Here is an 18,526-nt window from a genome sequence, read left to right as displayed (position 1 = left end):
TAGTCCTTACCATAATCTTATGCCTTGGAACTGATATTTAGTATTGATTCTGACAGAGGTAAGAATGTTTTTTAAAAAAAGTATTCAGCATAATAGAGACATAGTCATAACCTTGCTTCCATCCTCTAGAGATCTTCCTGGGGCTGTCATAGAGCCAGACCCCACTCTTAGGCCAGCTGATTCAACCAGGTCCAAATCTACTAAATCTATACTCTCACAAAGTTCTACTTGACACTTTGTCAAATTTCTTTCTGAAATTAAGCCTTTAAATCCAGGTATTACAGATCTATAGCACTTCCTGAATGGCCTACATTGGTCTGGTAATTTGATTTAAAAAAAAAGAAACTAATATTAGTTTGGTCTTATTCATAGTGAACATTGCACACATTTTCCTTTCATCATCTATTCTAAAATTATGCCACGAATGAACATAAACTCATTGGCCTACACTTTGAGATATTTTCTTCCTTTTTAAAGTCAACACATTTTCCATTTTCTACTTCTCCCTGTTTCCTTGGGCTCTGTAGATTGTACTGTACCTATTTTAATAGTCACATTCATAACTTTCTTTCAGTACCCCAGTTAGTATTTGTCATGGCCAGGTAACTTAGAATTCATGAAGCACCAAATGTTCTCACTCAGCACAATGCCTGATGTGTGGAGTAGGCACTCAAATATCTTATGATTGATCTTGAGTTTCACTTCTCCCTTGAACATTGCCATAGAGATGAAGTAGGTTTGCTTACTTTTATCTTATCCATTATCAGTGTCCTATCCATCTGGCTTCCTTACTTGTCCTTCCTCTTGCCCTCATATAACTAAGGCTATTTTGTAGTTCCTGGTCTAAGGAAACTTAAGCTCATTCTAGGCTTTAACCTTTGAGACACTACCCTTACAAAGATTGTGATACACTTTTATATTTGCTCTCTTTCATACCCTCAGCTTCATATTTTCAGCATCACAGGATTTTATTCATGTCTTTTTAAAAAATCTCAACTGTAATACCACTTGATTTTTCTTTAAACATTTCCCTGTTATCTTATTAGATTCCATTTTAAAGGCTTCATGTTCCTCAAGGTGAGCTTCTCTTTTAGATTGCTATGAAATCTGGTATCTATTTTAACATTGTGTTTTTAAAAATATTAATTTAAGGACTTGGATCATCCTAGCAGCAAAGTATATTCCTGCATATCAAAGCACCAATTCCAACAAGCTTTTATCTTGATAATGTCCCTAATAGCAAAATCATAGACCTTTAAAAAGTTAAGTTACAGGGGGGCAGCTGGGTGGCTCAGTGGATTGAGAGTCAGGCCCAGAGATTGGATGTCCTAGGTTCAGATCTGGCCTGAGACACTTCCCAGCTGGGTGACCTTGGGCAAGTTACTTAACCCCCACTGCCTAGCCCTTGCCACTCTTCTACCTTAGATCCAATACCCAGTATTGATTCTAAGATGGAAGGTAAGGGTTTAAAAAAAAATAAAGTAACTTAAGAATTGATCCAAGTTCTTGCAGAAATTTTTGAGTCCTGCCTCAGTGTGAATGAAGTGGGAAGTTTGTTATCAATTTTAACCTATTCTCTTCCATGTCTCTGAAGATAAACATAAAGGGTAATTATAAGAGATGTTTGATTAGAAGCATATCCACTTAAAGTTGTGTTAACTGGTTCCACAAAACTTAAATTATTTTCTCCTACATTATTGAAAGTGGCATTCATTTCTTTGAATTATCAAACAATATTTGTCCTTCAACCCTACCATGATCCTTTAGTATTCCATAGTAAATAAGAATTTATTAAGTACTATATGGCAGAAACTATGCTAAGTGTACATGAAAATAGCTAGGAAAGTAAGTAATTATATACAGTGAATGGAGGCAGTTTTAATAAGAAGGGAAAGCACTAGTAGCTGGGGAATGCCTTCCCCAGAAGGTGAGATTTCAGCTTAATCTTGAAGAAGCCAAGAAAACTTAAGAAGTAGAGGGTAGGGGTCAAAGTATTGCAGGAACCAAAGGCATAGAGACTAGATAGTTTCAGGTTTGAGGAATTGCAAATATCTAGGTCAGAGTAACTGGAAGGGATTATAAGATGTAAGATGGGTGGGAATCTAGGAAAAAGGGGCCTTATAGTGAAGAGCTTTAAATGCTGAACCAAGGACTTTATATCTGATTCTAGGGTTGATAGGGAAGCATTGGACTTGAATGAAGGGGGCAGTGTGACAGGATCATACCTTTGTTTTGGGAGAATAACCTTTGCAATCAAGTGGATAATGGATTGTAGTTGGGACAGATTTGGGGCAGACAAACCAACTAGCTAGAATATTATTGCAATAATCCAAATAAAAGTTGATGAAAAGGGGACTCTGGGTAGGACAGTAGATAGACAGTCAGGCCTGGAGCCTAGAGGGCCTTAGTTCAAATCTAGCCTCGGATAATTCCTAGCTGTGTGATCCTGGGTAAGTCACTTATACTGAATATCCCACCCCTTGCCACTCTTCTGTCTTAGGAATGAAACTAGAGTTTTAAAAAGTAGTTAATGAGTGCCTCAACTAGAGTTATGTCTATTATGAGTAGAGGGGGAAGGTAGCATTTGTTAAACAGCTACTATGTGCCAGGTACTGTGCTAAGTTACACTCTACAAATAATACCATTTTTGATCCTCATAAAAACCCTGGGAGGTAGGTGCTGTAATTATCCTCTTTGCAGATGAAGTGAACTTGCCTGTATCACACAGCTAGCAGATGTCTGAGGCCATATTTGAACTTTGGTCTTCCTTGAATCCAAAGCAAAGGCTCTATCTGTTATACTGCCTAAATACCTCTAAAAATAATATGAAAATGCTTGCACGTAGTAGATGCTTAATGAATTTTTGTTTCCTTCCTGGCAGTGAATGAGTAGTTTTAAAGTGGCATGTTGGGAAGGCTGAGTTGTGTGACCATGAAAATGTGGGTTTCAAGACTGTGAATTGCCAAAACTGTAAAGATAACTTTAGTGTCTTGATTTTATATTTAAAATAAGTGGTCACCAATGGGAAAATTCCCAAATATGAAAATACCCAAGTCAGTTGGGTTTTATGGAGATTTTTAATTGATACAAATGAAGGAATTAAGGGAAGGGAGAGAGACAGAGTAAGAAGAAATAGTAGGAAAGGGCCTAGGCCTGAGCTTTAAGAGAGACTAGTCAGTCTTTTATCCACTCATCACAAGATTTTGTCCCAAGCAAAACTCCAACTAAGTTCAGAGAGCCAGCTCCTTCACACTAACTCCAAAACTCCAACTACCCCTCAGTTTACCTTGAGCTCTTTCCTTTTAAAGAAAATTTTCTCTTATGTCACCTCCCCTAAATTTTCACATCTACCAATCACAGTAGACGTTTTCCCCAGGACTGACCATTCTTAGTTCACATCTTTTGTTATCACTTTCTCTGATTAGATTATATCTTCTGAGTATTTCACATCTCTTTGCTAAGCTTGCCCTTTTGTAAGTTGCCTGACCTTTTAGTGATTAATTTAACCTTTATAGGTACTTAGCACCCTTTTGTATTAGATCTAAAAATAGACCTAGCTTAAGATTCCAGCTTTACTATAAGTTTGAATTAGGGACTTTTCATTGATCAGTCAGGAGTTTGCAACTTTATCTTCCCCTAAGGCACTGTCTGAATAGGGTGGAGTAATTTTAAAGTTCTCACTACATTCCTAAGTACCTCAATTGTTTAAAATGGGGAATAGCTTAACCAAATCTTCTGAAGTAGAGTCTGAGAAATTTTAAGATTCACAGTTGAAGGAATCAGTCAAATACAAAAAAATGTAAAGCTAGAAATGATAAAATTTGGAAATATGGAATGAAAATGAACAAAGATTACACTGAGCTTGTGGCCCTCAGTGCCTGGAAGCATTGTTCTTGAATAGTATTAGGAAGTTGGGAAGACAATAGGATTTGGTGGTAAAGAGGGATTCTGTTCTGGACATGTTGAATTTGAAGTGCCTATTATTCAGTGAAGATGCCCAAAAGGCAATTGGTGATATGTGACTGGAGCTCAGGAGAAAGATGAGGCTGGACATAGAGCTGTGGTAGTACACAGAGATAATGGAGCACAGTAGAGGAGATGAGATAATAGAAATTTGAAGAGGGCCCAGGGATAAGCTGGCCATGGCATTGCTAGAGGATCTGCAAAGAAAACTGAAAGCATGGCCAGTCAGGAATACTAGGAGAAAGCAATGCCATGAAAACCCAGAGGACACCTAGGAGAATATGGTGAATTATATCCAATACTCCAGAAATGGGAGAAGGATGAAGGTTGAGAAAGCACCATTAGATTTGTCAGTTAAGAGATTATTGGGTAACTTTGGAGATGGGAGTCTTAGTTGAATAACAAAATCAGAAGTTAGATTGTAAAGTGCTTAGAATACAGTGAGAAGAAAAGCTAAGGTGCCAAGTGTCGGTGGCCTCCCAAGAATATTAGTCATAAGGGGGTAAAGAGATGCAGTATTAGGCCATGAATTTATTCTTCAATGGTTAACATCTCCTTCCTCATACTCTTCCCATCCCAATGATTCTGACCCCCAAACTCCCCCTTCCCAGCCATTGTTCAGATTTCTTTCTCTGTTCACGGCTCGCTCTTTTCTTATATTTCTTCCCAATATCTTACTCTAAAGCTACCCACCCTTTTAGGAAAGAACAAGCAATTATTAAGCACCTACCATATGCCAAAACTGTGTACTAGATGTTTTACAAATATTTCATTTGAGCCTCACAACAACTTGGGCATTGGTGAATCAGAATTCTGATAACTGATTATGGGGGCTCCTAAACCTCTAACTTGTACTTTCTTTTCTCTTTATATTGTTAACCTCATCACCTCTCATGGTTTCACCTTGCCTCTCTTCTGATAATCCTCATGCCTCTCTAATCCTAATCTCCTGATCTCCAGACTCCCATGGATATCTTGAATGTAACATGTCCAACTAAACTCTTCTCTCTCCCAAACTCTTTCAGCTCTAGCTTTTCTAACTTTTACTAGCAAGGGCACCACTATCTTCCCAGGCTCCTAACCTGACAGTTATCCTCAACTCTACTCTCACTCCCTAGTCAGTTGCCATGTCATTTCCTTTTACTCTTTATCATCTCTGTCATTGCTTGCCACCCTGGTGTACTTGGTACAATTGTCATGTGATCCCTGAGTATGATTGCAGTACCTGTTGTTTTATCTCTCCAAATCTATCTTCCATTCATCTATCAAGTGAAGCAAAATTCAGGTTTATTTATTCTTTCTCATCTTTGCACACACACATTCACATACTGTATAAAATCCTGTTTGATTTTTTTTTAAACCTTTACCTTCTGTCTTAGAATCATTACTGTGTCTTGGTTCTAAGGTAGAAGAGCAGTAAGAGCTAGGCAATGGGGGTTAAGGGACTTGCCCAGGGTCACATAGCTGGGAAGTGTCTGAGGCCAGATTTGAATCTAGGACCTCCCATCTCAGGCCTGACTCTCAATCCATTCTTTTAAGGGTTTTTTTTCCCCTGTTTGATTTTAAAGGACTTTATGGACTTGCTTTTTTGCTACCATCTCTTCTCAAACCGTACTGCCTTCCCTATACTCACAGTACCTCTCACCTCTCTTTACTGTTCCTCTCACAAAACTGCATGTATTTTCACTGGCTGTCTATCATATGCAGACATTATTCCTCCCTATCTCATGGCTTCCTTCAGGATTCAGTTAATGTATCCCATCTTCTACAAGAAGCCTTTCCCAATCCTCTGTAATCTTAATGTCTTCACTATTGTCTCTATTTAATATTGTCTATATCATTTGTCCCAAGTTGATTGTATGTGGTGGTCCCCATTAGCCTGCAGGTACCTTCAGAACAGAAACTGTTTCCTATTCTTTGTATGTCCCCAGCATTTAGCAGAGTGCCTAGTGCTATACTGCTTAATAAATACTTGTTGCCTTGGTGATAGCTGGCAGGGATATTAGGCTCCAGTGAGGGCTTTTTAAGGATGAGGGAGACAGGGACATGTTTTTAGGTAGTAGGAAATGAGCCAATAAATAGAGATTGAAAATAATAGTGTAGGGATGCGGGATGTTCAGGGGGGCAATTTGCTGAAGGAAGATAAAGGGTGCATGTCAAAGGGTTGTTTTTGGCAAAGAAAACCAACTTCTCTTGTGAGACAGGAGTGAAGGAGGAAATAGTGTGGGAAATATCTAAATTAATATGCGATAAGAACGAAGAGAAATGGGAGAATCCTCATCAAATGGTGTGTGTGTTGTGTGTGTTTTGGTGAGGTCTTCAGCTGACAGAATAGGAAAAGAGGGTGCCTGAAGGAGAAATCAGAACATTTGGCACAACTACTGTGAAGCGGAATTAGTGATTCAGTCAGGGAGAAATTAAACATATATCTTACTGCAGTAAGGAATCACTTGAGATGAGATGCCATACATTTGAGGCAGCACTTTGATGTAGGGTAGGTGGTAAGATAGTCTAGGGTTGAGGTTTGGCAAGTCATGATTGGGTCAGGTTATCTGAAAGCAAGGACTAGTGTGAAATTAAGTTTTGTTACCAAAAAGTCAACCTAGGGAAGGGAGGCAAACATTTCCAATGCAGGGGAGATGAAAGAGCAGAGGTAGACAGAATGGAGGCAACAATGGGGACAAAAAGAAGGCTCAAGGTCAGTGAGAAAGATGTTTGTATCTGGGGGAGGTAAAGGAACAGGTCATAGAATTGTAGTTGAAGGAGGAAGTGGGAAGTGAGTATTCTTTAAAAAAGTATTTTTGTTCATATAAGTTCTTTTCCCTTTTCTTCTTTGATCTCTTTGAGGTGCAGCCCCTAGTGGTATTTCTGGGTTAAAGGGTAAGCATAGTTTTAGAACCCTTTGGACAAAGGTCCAAATTATACCTATTTTTTTCACCTTGCCTCTAGCATTTGTTATTTACCTATTCTGTAATGTTAGCCAATCTTAAAGGCATAACATTGGTCCCTGAGTGATTTAGGACATTTTTCATGTGATCATTGATAACTTTGACTTTTCCCCCCTGAAAACTTTAACTGTTCATATTTCTTTGACCATTTTTCAATTGGGAAAATGGCTCCTATTTTTATAAATATGGCTTAGTTCCCTATATATTTGAAAAATGAAGCCATTTCAGAGAAACTCATAAAATATTTTTTTCCTGTTTCAGTTTTTCTGCTAATTTTGTCTGCATTGGTTTTGTTTGTGTAAAGCCTTTTAAATTTTACATAATCTTAATTACCCATTTTACTGCCCATAGTCTCAATTTTGTGTGTGGTCATGAGCTCTTCCCTTGTTCTTAGATTGATAGGTATATTTTTCATGTTCACCTAATTTACTAATGAGAGCAGTCTTTATGTTTAAATCATTTACCATTTTGACCATATCTTGGTATAATGTATGAGATATTGATCTATGCCTAGTTTATTTCAAACTACTTTCCAGTTTTCCCTTGAACTTGGGTCAAATAGTGGGTTCTTGCCCCCAAAGCATGAACTTTATCAAATATTAGATTACTATAGTCATTAACTACTGTGTATCATGTCCCTATATCCAATATATTTTTAAGCATCCTTTTTTGTTACCTATCTCTCCTTTCTAGCCTCAGCTCATCCTGAGTTTTAACACTCCTGGCAGAATTCTTACTGTACCATGTCATCCTTTTGTTTCTCTTGTCTATTACCTGGCATTCCTTCCAGCTTTTAAATATATTGACTGAGGTGTTTCCTGCATATTCATATCAGGCTCTTAAATCCAACCCTTTTCTTTTCCTTATTAGAATTGCTTCTGTTCATATATTTTGTATTTCCCATCACTCCAAGGAAGACTTTCAGTATAGGATTTTAGTCTATGGCTTTCTATCAGTCCTTTCAGATCCATTCTTCTGAAATCGAGATTGAACATCAGACTATTCCTAACCCAAGTGTGTTTGCATCTTCCCAAGGTTGACATAATTTTCACTGTGGTTACCAGTTGTTCTTTCGTTAGTGAAAATGAATATGATTTCCCCTTTGAAGTTCTCAACATTTTGAAGGCTGGCTTTCATTAAGGCATATCAAGAAATTGTTACCTGATCTATTTTAATTTGAAAGAGAACATCTTCCAAAAGAAATTGAGATAATTCAAGTCACTATTGGGTTCTGTATAGCTTATTCTGTTTTCCTTCTTTCTCCAGGTCTTTATCATACTTTGATGATAGTATTGCTTCTGTTTTTCTTTTTATTGTTCTACATCCAGATACCATGCTTTTTTATATGTTTTTATTTTATCACCATCTTCCTTTTCTATTTCCACTGAATATGGAATACCTTTCCACAGCCATGTTTTTGTCATAGTTCTAATTCCACCAACTCTCAGTAACATTTATCACGTCAGACTTGCATTCTTTGTCTTATTTGTTACTTTTACTTTATGAATTTGGGAATGGGCTTTAGCATTGGAGGGACCTTAGAACCTTTAGCCCAACCCCCTCATTTTTCCAGTGAGGAAACTGAATCACAAGGATATTAAATGACTTAACAAAGTTACATAGTTAATAAGTAGGGATTGAAGTCCATTCTCTTGATTCTTGAGTCAGGACTGATCTGAGGATTTTCTTTTTTTCAGTGGCTCCTCATCTAGGTTTCTTTCTTCTTTAATTAACCTTCCAGGCATTTCTGCTACTATACTAATTCTTATATTTTAACTGTTCTCCATCACATCTGTCTTGTGGATTTGTACCAATAGTTTTCTCGCTTCTACTTCCCTTTTATTTTAAAACCCCTGAATTTGATGTGTAAGATTCCAGGCAGCCACATGACTTTATCATCTTCAGAATCTACATCTCCCTTCTCTTTAGGAATACTCATATCTATTTTTGGTTCCCAATGTTAGTAGTCCTTTCTTATCTTCTCTATTGTACAATCTTTAAATCCTTTCTCTTCTTTGTTTTCACATTAAAGTCCTTCATTTAAAAAAACAACAACCTTGATTCTCTTTCATAAATGATATGTCTTTAAGCCCATTTACCTTTTCATAGGAGAGAAGGAAGTATGCACAATTATGGCCAGCAACCACCTGGCCTTGACAAATTGTATGCTCTGCAGGTCACTGAAAAATTTACCCTTTTCTTCATCCTAAGGGAAAGTTAAATCCCCAGTCCTAAGATAGGTGCCCAAGAGGAGCTGTAGAAAATGATCCTGTTGGGAGAAAGAATTGGAATGGGCTTAGAGCCTTGGCCCTGACCTTAGGGTAGAGTTAAGTTAAATTTAAAACAAAAGGGACGGCATAGATAAGGCTGAATGAGCCCAGGTTAGAATTGGGATTCCTTAGAGATGTGCAGGACAGAACCAGACACTATAAGTAGGGGCAGAGGGAAATAAACTGTCCTGATTGGTGCTAGGCACAAGGAACCCTCATTAGTGCTGAGCTGAGTGAAGAAGCTTGATGATATTGAGAAATATTTTTCATTGGAACAACTTTATGCAAGCATAACCTTTTAATACAGTAGAAGGAAAGGGAAGAAATGTTTATTAATTGCATACTATATGCCAGGCCTTGTTAAGTACATTACAGATATCTCATTTGATCCTTACAATGAATCTGGGTGATAGATGCTACTATTATCACTCCCATTTTACAGTTGAGGAAACTGAGGCAGGCAGAGGTTAAGGGACTTGTTCAAGGTCACTCAGCTAGTCTAGGATCGATTGAACTCAGGTCTTCCTGAATCCACATCCAGTATTATCTACTGCCTCACCAAGCTGCCTCTGGAGTTTATAAAGACCTTCTTCTTACAATGGTAACACCTGAAATAATACTAGAATGAAAAGTTCTACTACAGGAGTGGAGTGGGTAACTGAAGTTGTTCATTGGAAATAAGCAAGAATCTTGACTTTCAAAGAGATTAGTCCTGTTTGGGAAAAAGAGTTAAAGGAAGCTTTCCCACCACTCACATTTGTCATTGACAATAGCTGAAAATTCTAGGACAGTTCTGAAGGACTTAAGACAAAGAGTGCTATCCACTCCCAGAGAAGGTACATAGAGCCTGAATGCAGATTTTTAAAATGTATATATTAATTTTATTAATTAAGAACATTTTACCATGATTACATGATTCATGTTCTTTCCTTCCCTTCCCCTCTCGTATGCAGCACACAATTCCACCAGGTTTTACATGTGTCATTGATCAAGACCTATTTCCATATTATTATTTGCACTAGGGTGATCATTTAGAGTCTACATCCCCAATCATATCCTCATCAACCCATGTGATCTACTCCCACAGTTCTTTCTCTGGATATGGATAGTGTTCTTTCTGATAAGTCCCTCAGAATTGTCGTGGATCATTGCATTGCTGCTAGTAGAGAAATCTATTACATTTGATTGTGCCACAGTGTATCAGTCTCAGTGTACAATGTTCTCCTGGTTCTGCTCCTTTCACTCTGCATCAATTCCTGGAGGACATTCCAGTTCACATGAAATTTTCCAGTTCATTCTGAATGCAGATTTTAAAGCTCACTATTTTTCACTTCATTTTATTTGTATGTGTTCTTATTTTGGAGTTTTGGTTTTATATGAATATTCTCTCACAACATGACCAATATGGAGCTGTTTTGTGTGATCATTCATGTATAACCCAGATCAGGAAGTGGGGGAGGATGGGGGGGAGGGAGATAAAATTTGGATCTTATAATTTTGGAAAACAAAAATTTTAAAAATTGTTTATATTTCCAAAAAACCCCTAAACAATAATAGTTGAAGACCATCAGCAAAATATTCTGATGATTGGTGTATGCTTCTCTTTGGGTCTACAGATTGCCCCACCTCCATCTCTGGCAGAACCACTGAAGGAATTATTTAAGCAGCAGGAAACTGTAAGGGGAAAACTCCGTCTCCAGCACAGCATAGAGCGGGTAAGAAAGTAGGGAGTCTATCAGAATTGAAGAACTTATAACTTGGATCTCAGTCCTCTGGTTAAGGAGACATATCCCATTTAAAATTATATCTCTCATGTTCTCAGGAAAAGCTGATTGTTTCATGTGAACAGGAGATTTTGCGGGTTCACTGTCGAGCAGCACGAACGATAGCTAACCAGGCTGTCCCATTCAGTGCCTGTACAATGCTGCTGGACTCTGAAGTCTACAACATGCCTCTGGAAAGTCAGGTCAGTGGTTTTCTCTAGGCATGGGGGCCGGGGGAAGCCCTCTCTAGCCTCAAGGATATTTCTGTCATTAGAGGACCTTTGTTCATCTTATTGATAACCCGTATGGTTTTGCAGAGGAGAAGGCAATTTAGCCATAAGCTACCTAAAATGGAGACCAATGCAGTCGCCATAAGCTACCTAAAATGGAGACGAATGCAGTCATCTCTCCTGATGACTGAGATCCTGGCCTATCATTTAATTCAGAAAAATATTTGTTTCACTCCTACTAAGTATAGCACAAAATCACATCACTTTTGGTTTATACCCTGCCCAAATTTTTATTCCAAATTATATAAACAAATAAAAACTAGCCAGAGCTATTCCCTGTCCTTCTACCTTCTAACCCAGGTCACAACAGTGATGCATCAGTGTTATTTTAAAATAATGTAGCATGCATCTGACCTCAGTTTATCTCCTAAAATAGAGCCTCCAACAATCAAGAAAAAGTTGGAAACGTGTGCCTGGCACATAGTAGATTAATATTTACTTTAAAAGTTTCAGCAACATAGGAATTTACTGCCTTTTTGAAGCTCATTGTATCCAGTTCTTGGGAGATAGCACAGTCTCATGACTGGTATATAGAGCCTAGCCCACCCTTATGATACCAGTGATGCCATTCAAGACAGACAGACAGACAGACAGACAGACACACACACACACACACACACACACACACACACACACACACACACACACACAGCCCCCAACTTTCCCCCTGGGCTTATACCTCTTGACCCATTTTCGACAGCCTCTCCTGTATTTCTCTGTACATAGCTCTGTTTCCTTTACATCCTCAGTGAGACACCTACTATGAGCTCAACAATACTTTTTCATCAGGAATGATGGACATACTGCCTCTGGCTAAAAAGCTTTGGCCTTCTAAAAGAAAATCCTTCAAAAGCTGTGAGATAAAAATGGAAAGTGACTGCTTGACTTGTTGCATCCCCCTCTATATGAAGCAGCGTGCAGTCTTTAGTCATCTTCTCCCCAGAAGATGGGATAGGACATTTATCTCACTGTTGTTCTGTCATATTTGTCATGCTTGTACTCCCTAATTAAACTTCTCTTTACATGGTTGGCTCCACAGGGGGATGAAAATAAGTCAGTAAGAGATCGGTTCAATGCTCGACAATTCATTTCCTGGTTACAGGATGTAGATGACAAATACGACCGGATGAAGGTTAGAACCCTTTCCTTCTCTACAATCTTGGGGTATTTTTAGGGCCCAAAGAAGCCATTCACTCTTGGGTTCTGTCATGTCCCATCCGGCATTTTTAAAGGAGACTTTACATCTATCTTTGAAAGCTAGAATCATCCAGTATTGCTGTTTAGTCAAGCAGAGTGAGACAGGGGGCTTTCTTTATAATCCCTCCTAGGGATCCTCCTCGGGGCAAAGCAGGTAAAGTTTGTACAGCCACACCCTGGAACAATTCATGTTATAAAGATCATCTTTGAATCTACCCCACAGGACTCTGGTAGACACTATCTTCATGTCCCAAAGTGAGTTGTCCTCATTTCCTGGATTGTCAGGCTGAGGCGATAGAATGCTTAATCAGTTATTGACCAGTACTACCTGATCCTTACATAAGGATTTTGGTGGGTAGAAAGACTGACAATTCATCTTTGTTTTGAAATCACTGAAAAGCAAAGTTGTGGTCAAACTCACATTGGGGAGCTCTAGCTTGTGGTTGGTCCTTCTCTATGGGCCAAACCATATTTCAGCCTACAGTTTGATCTAAGTTTAGCAGCCCTGCTGTCAAGTCCTGATGTCAGGGGGGAATCATTTAAGAAGAGCCAATTAAAGGAACCAAATTACCGGGTACTTCTAGGTAAATTATTGATCTTCTCAATAACTTGTGGAGGGGAGGAAACCTTGAACAGTATGCAGCCTAGTAGGGGACTTCTTGAGGTGATGGTTACCCCTCTGTCCCCAAGGGGGTCTCTGGTTGTGTTCCTGCTCCACCTCCTCACAGCTCGGTTTTGTTTTTGCACAGACGTGTCTGTTGATGCGGCAGCAGCATGAAGCGGCAGCTCTCAATGCAGTGCAGAGGATGGAGTGGCAGCTGAAGGTCCAGGAGCTGGACCCAGCGGGACACAAGTCTCTGTGTGTGAATGAAGTGCCGTCCTTCTACGTGCCCATGGTCGATGTCAACGATGACTTTGTGCTCTTGCCAGCATGACAAGACCAGATCCCAAGACAGTCTTACAGGAAACTGGCAAAGGCAGGAGCCCTCCTGGACGAATGGCTGAGCTCACGTTCATCCCGAATGCTTGTTGATGAATCCCTGGGTGGAAAGGAGGACGTGTCTCTCAGGGGGGTGGGGAGAGGGAGTTGGCGCGAGAACAGTTGCACTTTCTTCACAATGTATCCGTCACTTCTGGACTGATGGCAGCCACCCGGCCGCAGAAGTGGGAAATGCATCTCTTGTATAAACCAGGTGCTTCGGCGGAGGGTGAAAAGCTTGCACACTACGCGAGTCTGATTGGACAGGAACACAGCTGAGGTCCTGGACGGGCTCAAGGGTGCCCTGCCACCATCTGAGGAGCCGGAGCTGCCGCGCAGGGGCCAGTAGTCATGGTGGTTTCCATCTTTGTGGAAATAGCACTTTTCAGATCTGTGTTTTCCATTCAGCTGCAGATTCATTTCAGAGAAATTGCAGAAGAGAATTCATTTTTTAAGTTTCTTGTTCCATCCCGGATCTAATAGAAAAAAAAATAAAGCAAAAGGCACCCACCTCTCATGGACAAGAGAATAAAGGGGTGGAGCCAATAGACTTCAAGTCTAAGGATGCTTTCCAGCTAAAATCACAGGGCAGCCACTGGTCCCCATTTTTCAGACAGCAGGGCTGTGGACGCTTATGTTGAGCGAGGGCCCAGGCGGCGCCATCTGACCCCTCCATAGTCAGGGGGCAAGTGGTGACACAGAGCTAGGACTCTACCAATTGTGTTTTTAATGGAGTCAAATCCATGTGGTTTATATATTTTTTCCTTTAATCTTGGGCATTTTGTTTCTCTTTCTGAGAACATAACTTGAAAACACTACAGAGCCAATACTCATATAAAAATGTATCCCATAAATGCTGTACAGTTTTTATATACATTAACAATGTACTTTTGCTGCCTTCTAGATAATTTATTTTGCAACACATTACTGCACAGTTGTAAATAACTTATGTACTGTAACATCACTTTCAGTTATGTGTAAAGAAATAAATAAATTAATTAAAATTATCTTTGTATATGTATAGTTCACATTAGGCAGCACTTTCCCTTTCAAGGAAACAGAAGGGCCAAAATGGCGTGCAACATTCAGTATTCTGAAGCCTGTCTTCTAACCAAAAGTAAGACAAGATAACTCCACTCAAAATTTGCATTCTTTGCTTTCTCAAATTGTTAATCCCCCCCCCTTTCTTCCCCTGTCCTTTAAGTTAGGACAGTAGCAAAACTACCTACCCACATGGTCAGGCTAGTAATCTGTTTCACTGGGGTTGTGCTGGGGTCCCTCTCCTTTCTGTATGAGGCTGGGGGCGGGGGGTGGAGGGGGACAATGAAAGAGATCCAGGCCGGCCTGGAGAGGCCTTTTTCAGTACATTCTGGCCAAAGTCTTGGATCGCTGTTGCGTTGCTTCAAGATAGGCTTCCTGCCATAGGAGAGGGGAGATTCATTCAGACAGACTATTCTGTTAGGAGGAGCTAAGCTTTCTTGGACCTTTAGGAGATGGCCTTATTTTTCCTAATGGAAGAGGTATTATTCCATTATAAGTGTGGAAAGTAATATGTCACAGGAGGAACTCTTAGCAGTTTGTGGAAGAGATGACCTCAAATCCATGATGGGGGGAGATTTGGAGCCCTCTGGCAGCCTAGGACAATCCATTCCCAACATTATGCCACTTTGGGGACATTTCTCATCCTGATCTATTTTGATGCATGTTTCCTCCCACATTCCACAAAGACAAAACAAGGCTTTATTTGGAAGAATTTCACTAATTTGGTGCTGTCCTAAAGCATTGTTGACCTTTTTACCTTTTTCTCAAGTTTTTATTCTGGGGTCACTAAAGTGTTAAGGGAAGAATGGAGAAGGGGAGAAAGCACTAAAGTGCTTGTCATCCCCATTGACAATAATGATTTAGTTAGTGTCTGGGAAATCAAGACTGCTAAATAATTCAGCCAATTGTTAGACGCACCTCCGCTGAGCTCCTTGCGTGTGCCTTGAAGCTAGACACAGGGCATGAAGGTTTTTATTCCAGAAGGTGGCTTGGGGGGAAGGGAAGGGTAGGGAAATCCGGGCAGACGAGGAGAGTGTCTTCTCTCTTCCCTGGGTTTCTCTGAAGGGGAATGGGGTACAGACTATACATGAGACCCAGTTTGGCTCTGGTAGTGGTGTGCACATCAGATGATGGGAGCAAGTGGAGGATTTGGTAGGAAATGATCCAAATGGAAGAAAGCCTTCTCAGAGGCTCCTGCTGTGTTTGAGGACAGGGCATGGGCCTTGCGTTTCTTTCTTAGAAAGTCCCACTACCGAGAAAATGTCAGAGGCCCCCGAGAGAGAGACGGGAATCAAACCTGACTGAGTAGCTAGCCAGGCCCAGCTATTAGACGGAGATGGGTAGGGGATGGTTCTGTTAGGATTAATTTGCTCTAATGAAGGGGCTCAGCCTCAGAGTAGCAGTGAGGTGAGGTTCAATTCCAATTAAAGATGCATAGTGGAAACTAGATTGTAAGTCCTTCTCCCAAATGGTCCGGAGGGGTGGGGGGATGGATCCAGGCACCCGATCCACAATCCTGCCTTCCCGAGTTATTTATGAATCGGCTTCGATTCGGGAAATTGCTCCGATGAAATGTCCGCTCAGCTCTCGTCCCCCTACCCCACTCCCCAACAAACGAGCTAGTTGCATGACAGTGAGACCTTGGGCCTCCACATGTGCCCAGAAATGTGTGCAAAAAGACATTTGGTGCTGTACAAATGGTAACTTGAAATTATTGTTATGCTGTATGCTCTTGACTTGTTGAAAAGGAGTCCAACTCGATCAGCATTTTAAAGTGTTTTAAATTGTCTTATTTGTCTGGTGTCTTCTATTCCTGTGCTGATGTCCCTGAATGCTAAAGAGGAGAAGTCTAGCTTTGTCCGTGTGAGAAACAGACAGATTCCTTCCTCTTCTTGGTCATCTCTCCCTTGCGCCCTGGGGATCGGCCGGCAGCTTCCTGGGGTCCTAGGAATTCCACGCTGATGTGGCAAAGTCAGGGAGCCAGAGAAGGCGGGTGACCCAGAGGCAGCCTAGATTGAGAACAGCCTTCAGGAAGGACGAGTTCAAAACCCTTCGCTCTTTTGGAAGAGTGAGGCATCGCCCGCCAGGCCCGGGAGGAATAGGGATGCAGGAACCAGGAGCAGGTTCTCTGGGGGGACAGATTTTAAGAAATCTTAGTCTGATGGAGGCTGGGGCGTCGGGAGGTGAAGGGAGGCTCGTTAGCTCCTTCCACCTCCACCCCTCCAAACCTTGCCTGGAGATCACAGTTCATGCCTTTGGCTTTGGATGGCACAGCTAGGTTTGGGGGAGGGGGCTCCCCATCCTTGACTTAAACCAGGGGGTCGGGAAAGGGGGCCATCCAGAGTTGGCACCAGTGCAGGGAGCGGGGCCAGCCGTCCTTCAGGCTTTCCCTTCCAGCTGGGACAGGGATTGCTTTCAAGGAACTGCCCGAGCCAGCCTCCTCTGCTTGGGCATCAGCCAGGGCGGTCAGCCGACCTGTCTGTCTGGGTGTGTGGCGAGCAGGTGGCTCGGAATCTTCTGTGACTTTTCCTTTTCCTTCTGGACATCTAGTTATCCTGGCAGGAACGTTCTGTTTGGGGGTGCTCCGGGCAGCCCCTTGCCCCCCTTGCCCCCTCACTCCAGTATTTTTGAGCCTCGTGGGTGTATTCCGACTTTTTCCCCTTCCCTCTCGCCGCTTCAGGGCCTTGTCCTGCCTCCACCGGCCCCTTCCCCCCTTTTCCTCTAAAGGAACCCGTTCTGGCGGGCCTCTCCTCCCTGTCCAAGGGCCAGCCCAGATGCACTTCCGAGGGGTGGAGGAAGGAGTGGCGAGAAGGAAGGTCCCGCGTGCGTGTAGAGCGAGCGAGGCTGCACTTCTCTCCCGCTCCCCCCACCTCTCCAGGGCCTGGACACCAAATGACGCTCGGACATCTCGCCGGCCCCGGCGGGTTTGGTTTCGTTTTCTCTTTCGTTCAGTAACCATAAATGAATCTGTATAAGCATGGAGAGTCCTTTTAATCACCAATTTCAAGCAACAATAGCAAGATGTATTCCCTTTGCCCCATGTGCTTTGTGGATCCCCGGCCAGTGTACATTGCCCTCCCTGTCCTGCTCCCGAGACTGTACATAGCTGTAAATAGCTCACCGCTCACTTCACGCCCTTCTCTTTGTACTAGGTCCATTTGCGTAGATGTGGGGTTCGAACAGCAGCGAGAGTGCATTGTCTGTAATGTAACAATGTAATTTTTTTTTACAATGTAGTTTGTGTACATATTGTTTGGCAGTGCTGGTGCTGCCTCTGCCGGCCGCAGCTCTGCCGCCACAGTACTGTCCTTTAGCTGTACAACTTCCTGCAGAAAGAGACAAAGTGAATACAAATGTTATTTTCTACAGTTGCATGTACAGAGATGAGCGCCAGAGACATGCTGTTGTCCCTCAGAGATAATGTTCGTAAATAAATTTTAAAAAAAACCACCACCACCACCTCGTCTGTCCTTTTTAAGTGGGGGGGGGGGGTCTGGAGGGGGCAGGGCCAGGAGACTGGGGAGAAGTGACGGATGCAGGGTCACCCGGAGAGCGAGGTGCCTCGGAGCCTCCTCCCCCAGGCCCAGGGGTTTGGGCTGACTCGAGTCTACTTACCAAATATTTCCGCCCTCCCTCGTGCCGACAGTGAGACAGAAAGGAGAGTAAAACCGACTCCTGGGTAAACGTCCCGGGAAAAGGAGTGTTTCTTCTCCTCTGGGGCCAGCGAAGTCCCTCTACAGCGTTCCATCTGGGCTTCCTTTTTTTCCTTTCCACAGCCGTCTCGGGCTGTTACCTTCCCGTATCACCTCCCTGTTTCTTTGAAGTCTTCATGATGATGTTCGTAACAATAGTCCATTCATGCCCCAACCCTTATTGAATCTAGCCCAGTGCCGTGCCTAGCACGGAGTAGGTGCTTAATCAATGCTTGTTGACTAGACTAACACCAAGTTTTCTCATAGCCTGGAAAAGGGATGCTCAGAGAGTCCTTGGGTGGGTGGTGTGCCTCTATCATGTTGGTCCTAAAGAATTTGTGGGGGGCGACCCTGGCATACGTATAACTGAAAATCTGTTACCC

The 18,526-nt window shown here is 41.8% G+C and overlaps 1 protein-coding gene across 4 annotated transcripts in view; it reads left to right on the top strand.

Annotated features, from left to right (window-relative positions):
- ANKRD11 (ankyrin repeat domain containing 11) overlaps positions 1 to 14,417 on the top strand; it is a 257,700-nt gene extending 243,283 nt beyond the window's left edge. For all 4 annotated transcript variants that reach the window (XM_007477320.3, XM_056810956.1, XM_007477322.2 and 1 more), the window contains 4 exons: positions 10,798 to 10,896; positions 11,004 to 11,147; positions 12,274 to 12,366; positions 13,181 to 14,417. In XM_007477320.3, the coding sequence (XP_007477382.1) occupies positions 10,798 to 10,896; positions 11,004 to 11,147; positions 12,274 to 12,366; positions 13,181 to 13,366 (522 nt within the window). In that variant the 3' untranslated portion in view covers positions 13,367 to 14,417. The remainder of the gene's footprint in view (positions 1 to 10,797; positions 10,897 to 11,003; positions 11,148 to 12,273; positions 12,367 to 13,180) is intronic.
- The last annotated feature ends 4,109 nt before the right edge of the window (positions 14,418 to 18,526 follow it).

The sequence above is a fragment of the Monodelphis domestica genome, chromosome 1 (assembly GCF_027887165.1).
Source record: "Monodelphis domestica isolate mMonDom1 chromosome 1, mMonDom1.pri, whole genome shotgun sequence".
NCBI lineage: Eukaryota > Metazoa > Chordata > Mammalia > Didelphimorphia > Didelphidae > Monodelphis > Monodelphis domestica.
Note: the sequence above shows the minus strand (reverse complement) of the source record. Positions and strands in the feature narration are given on the sequence as shown.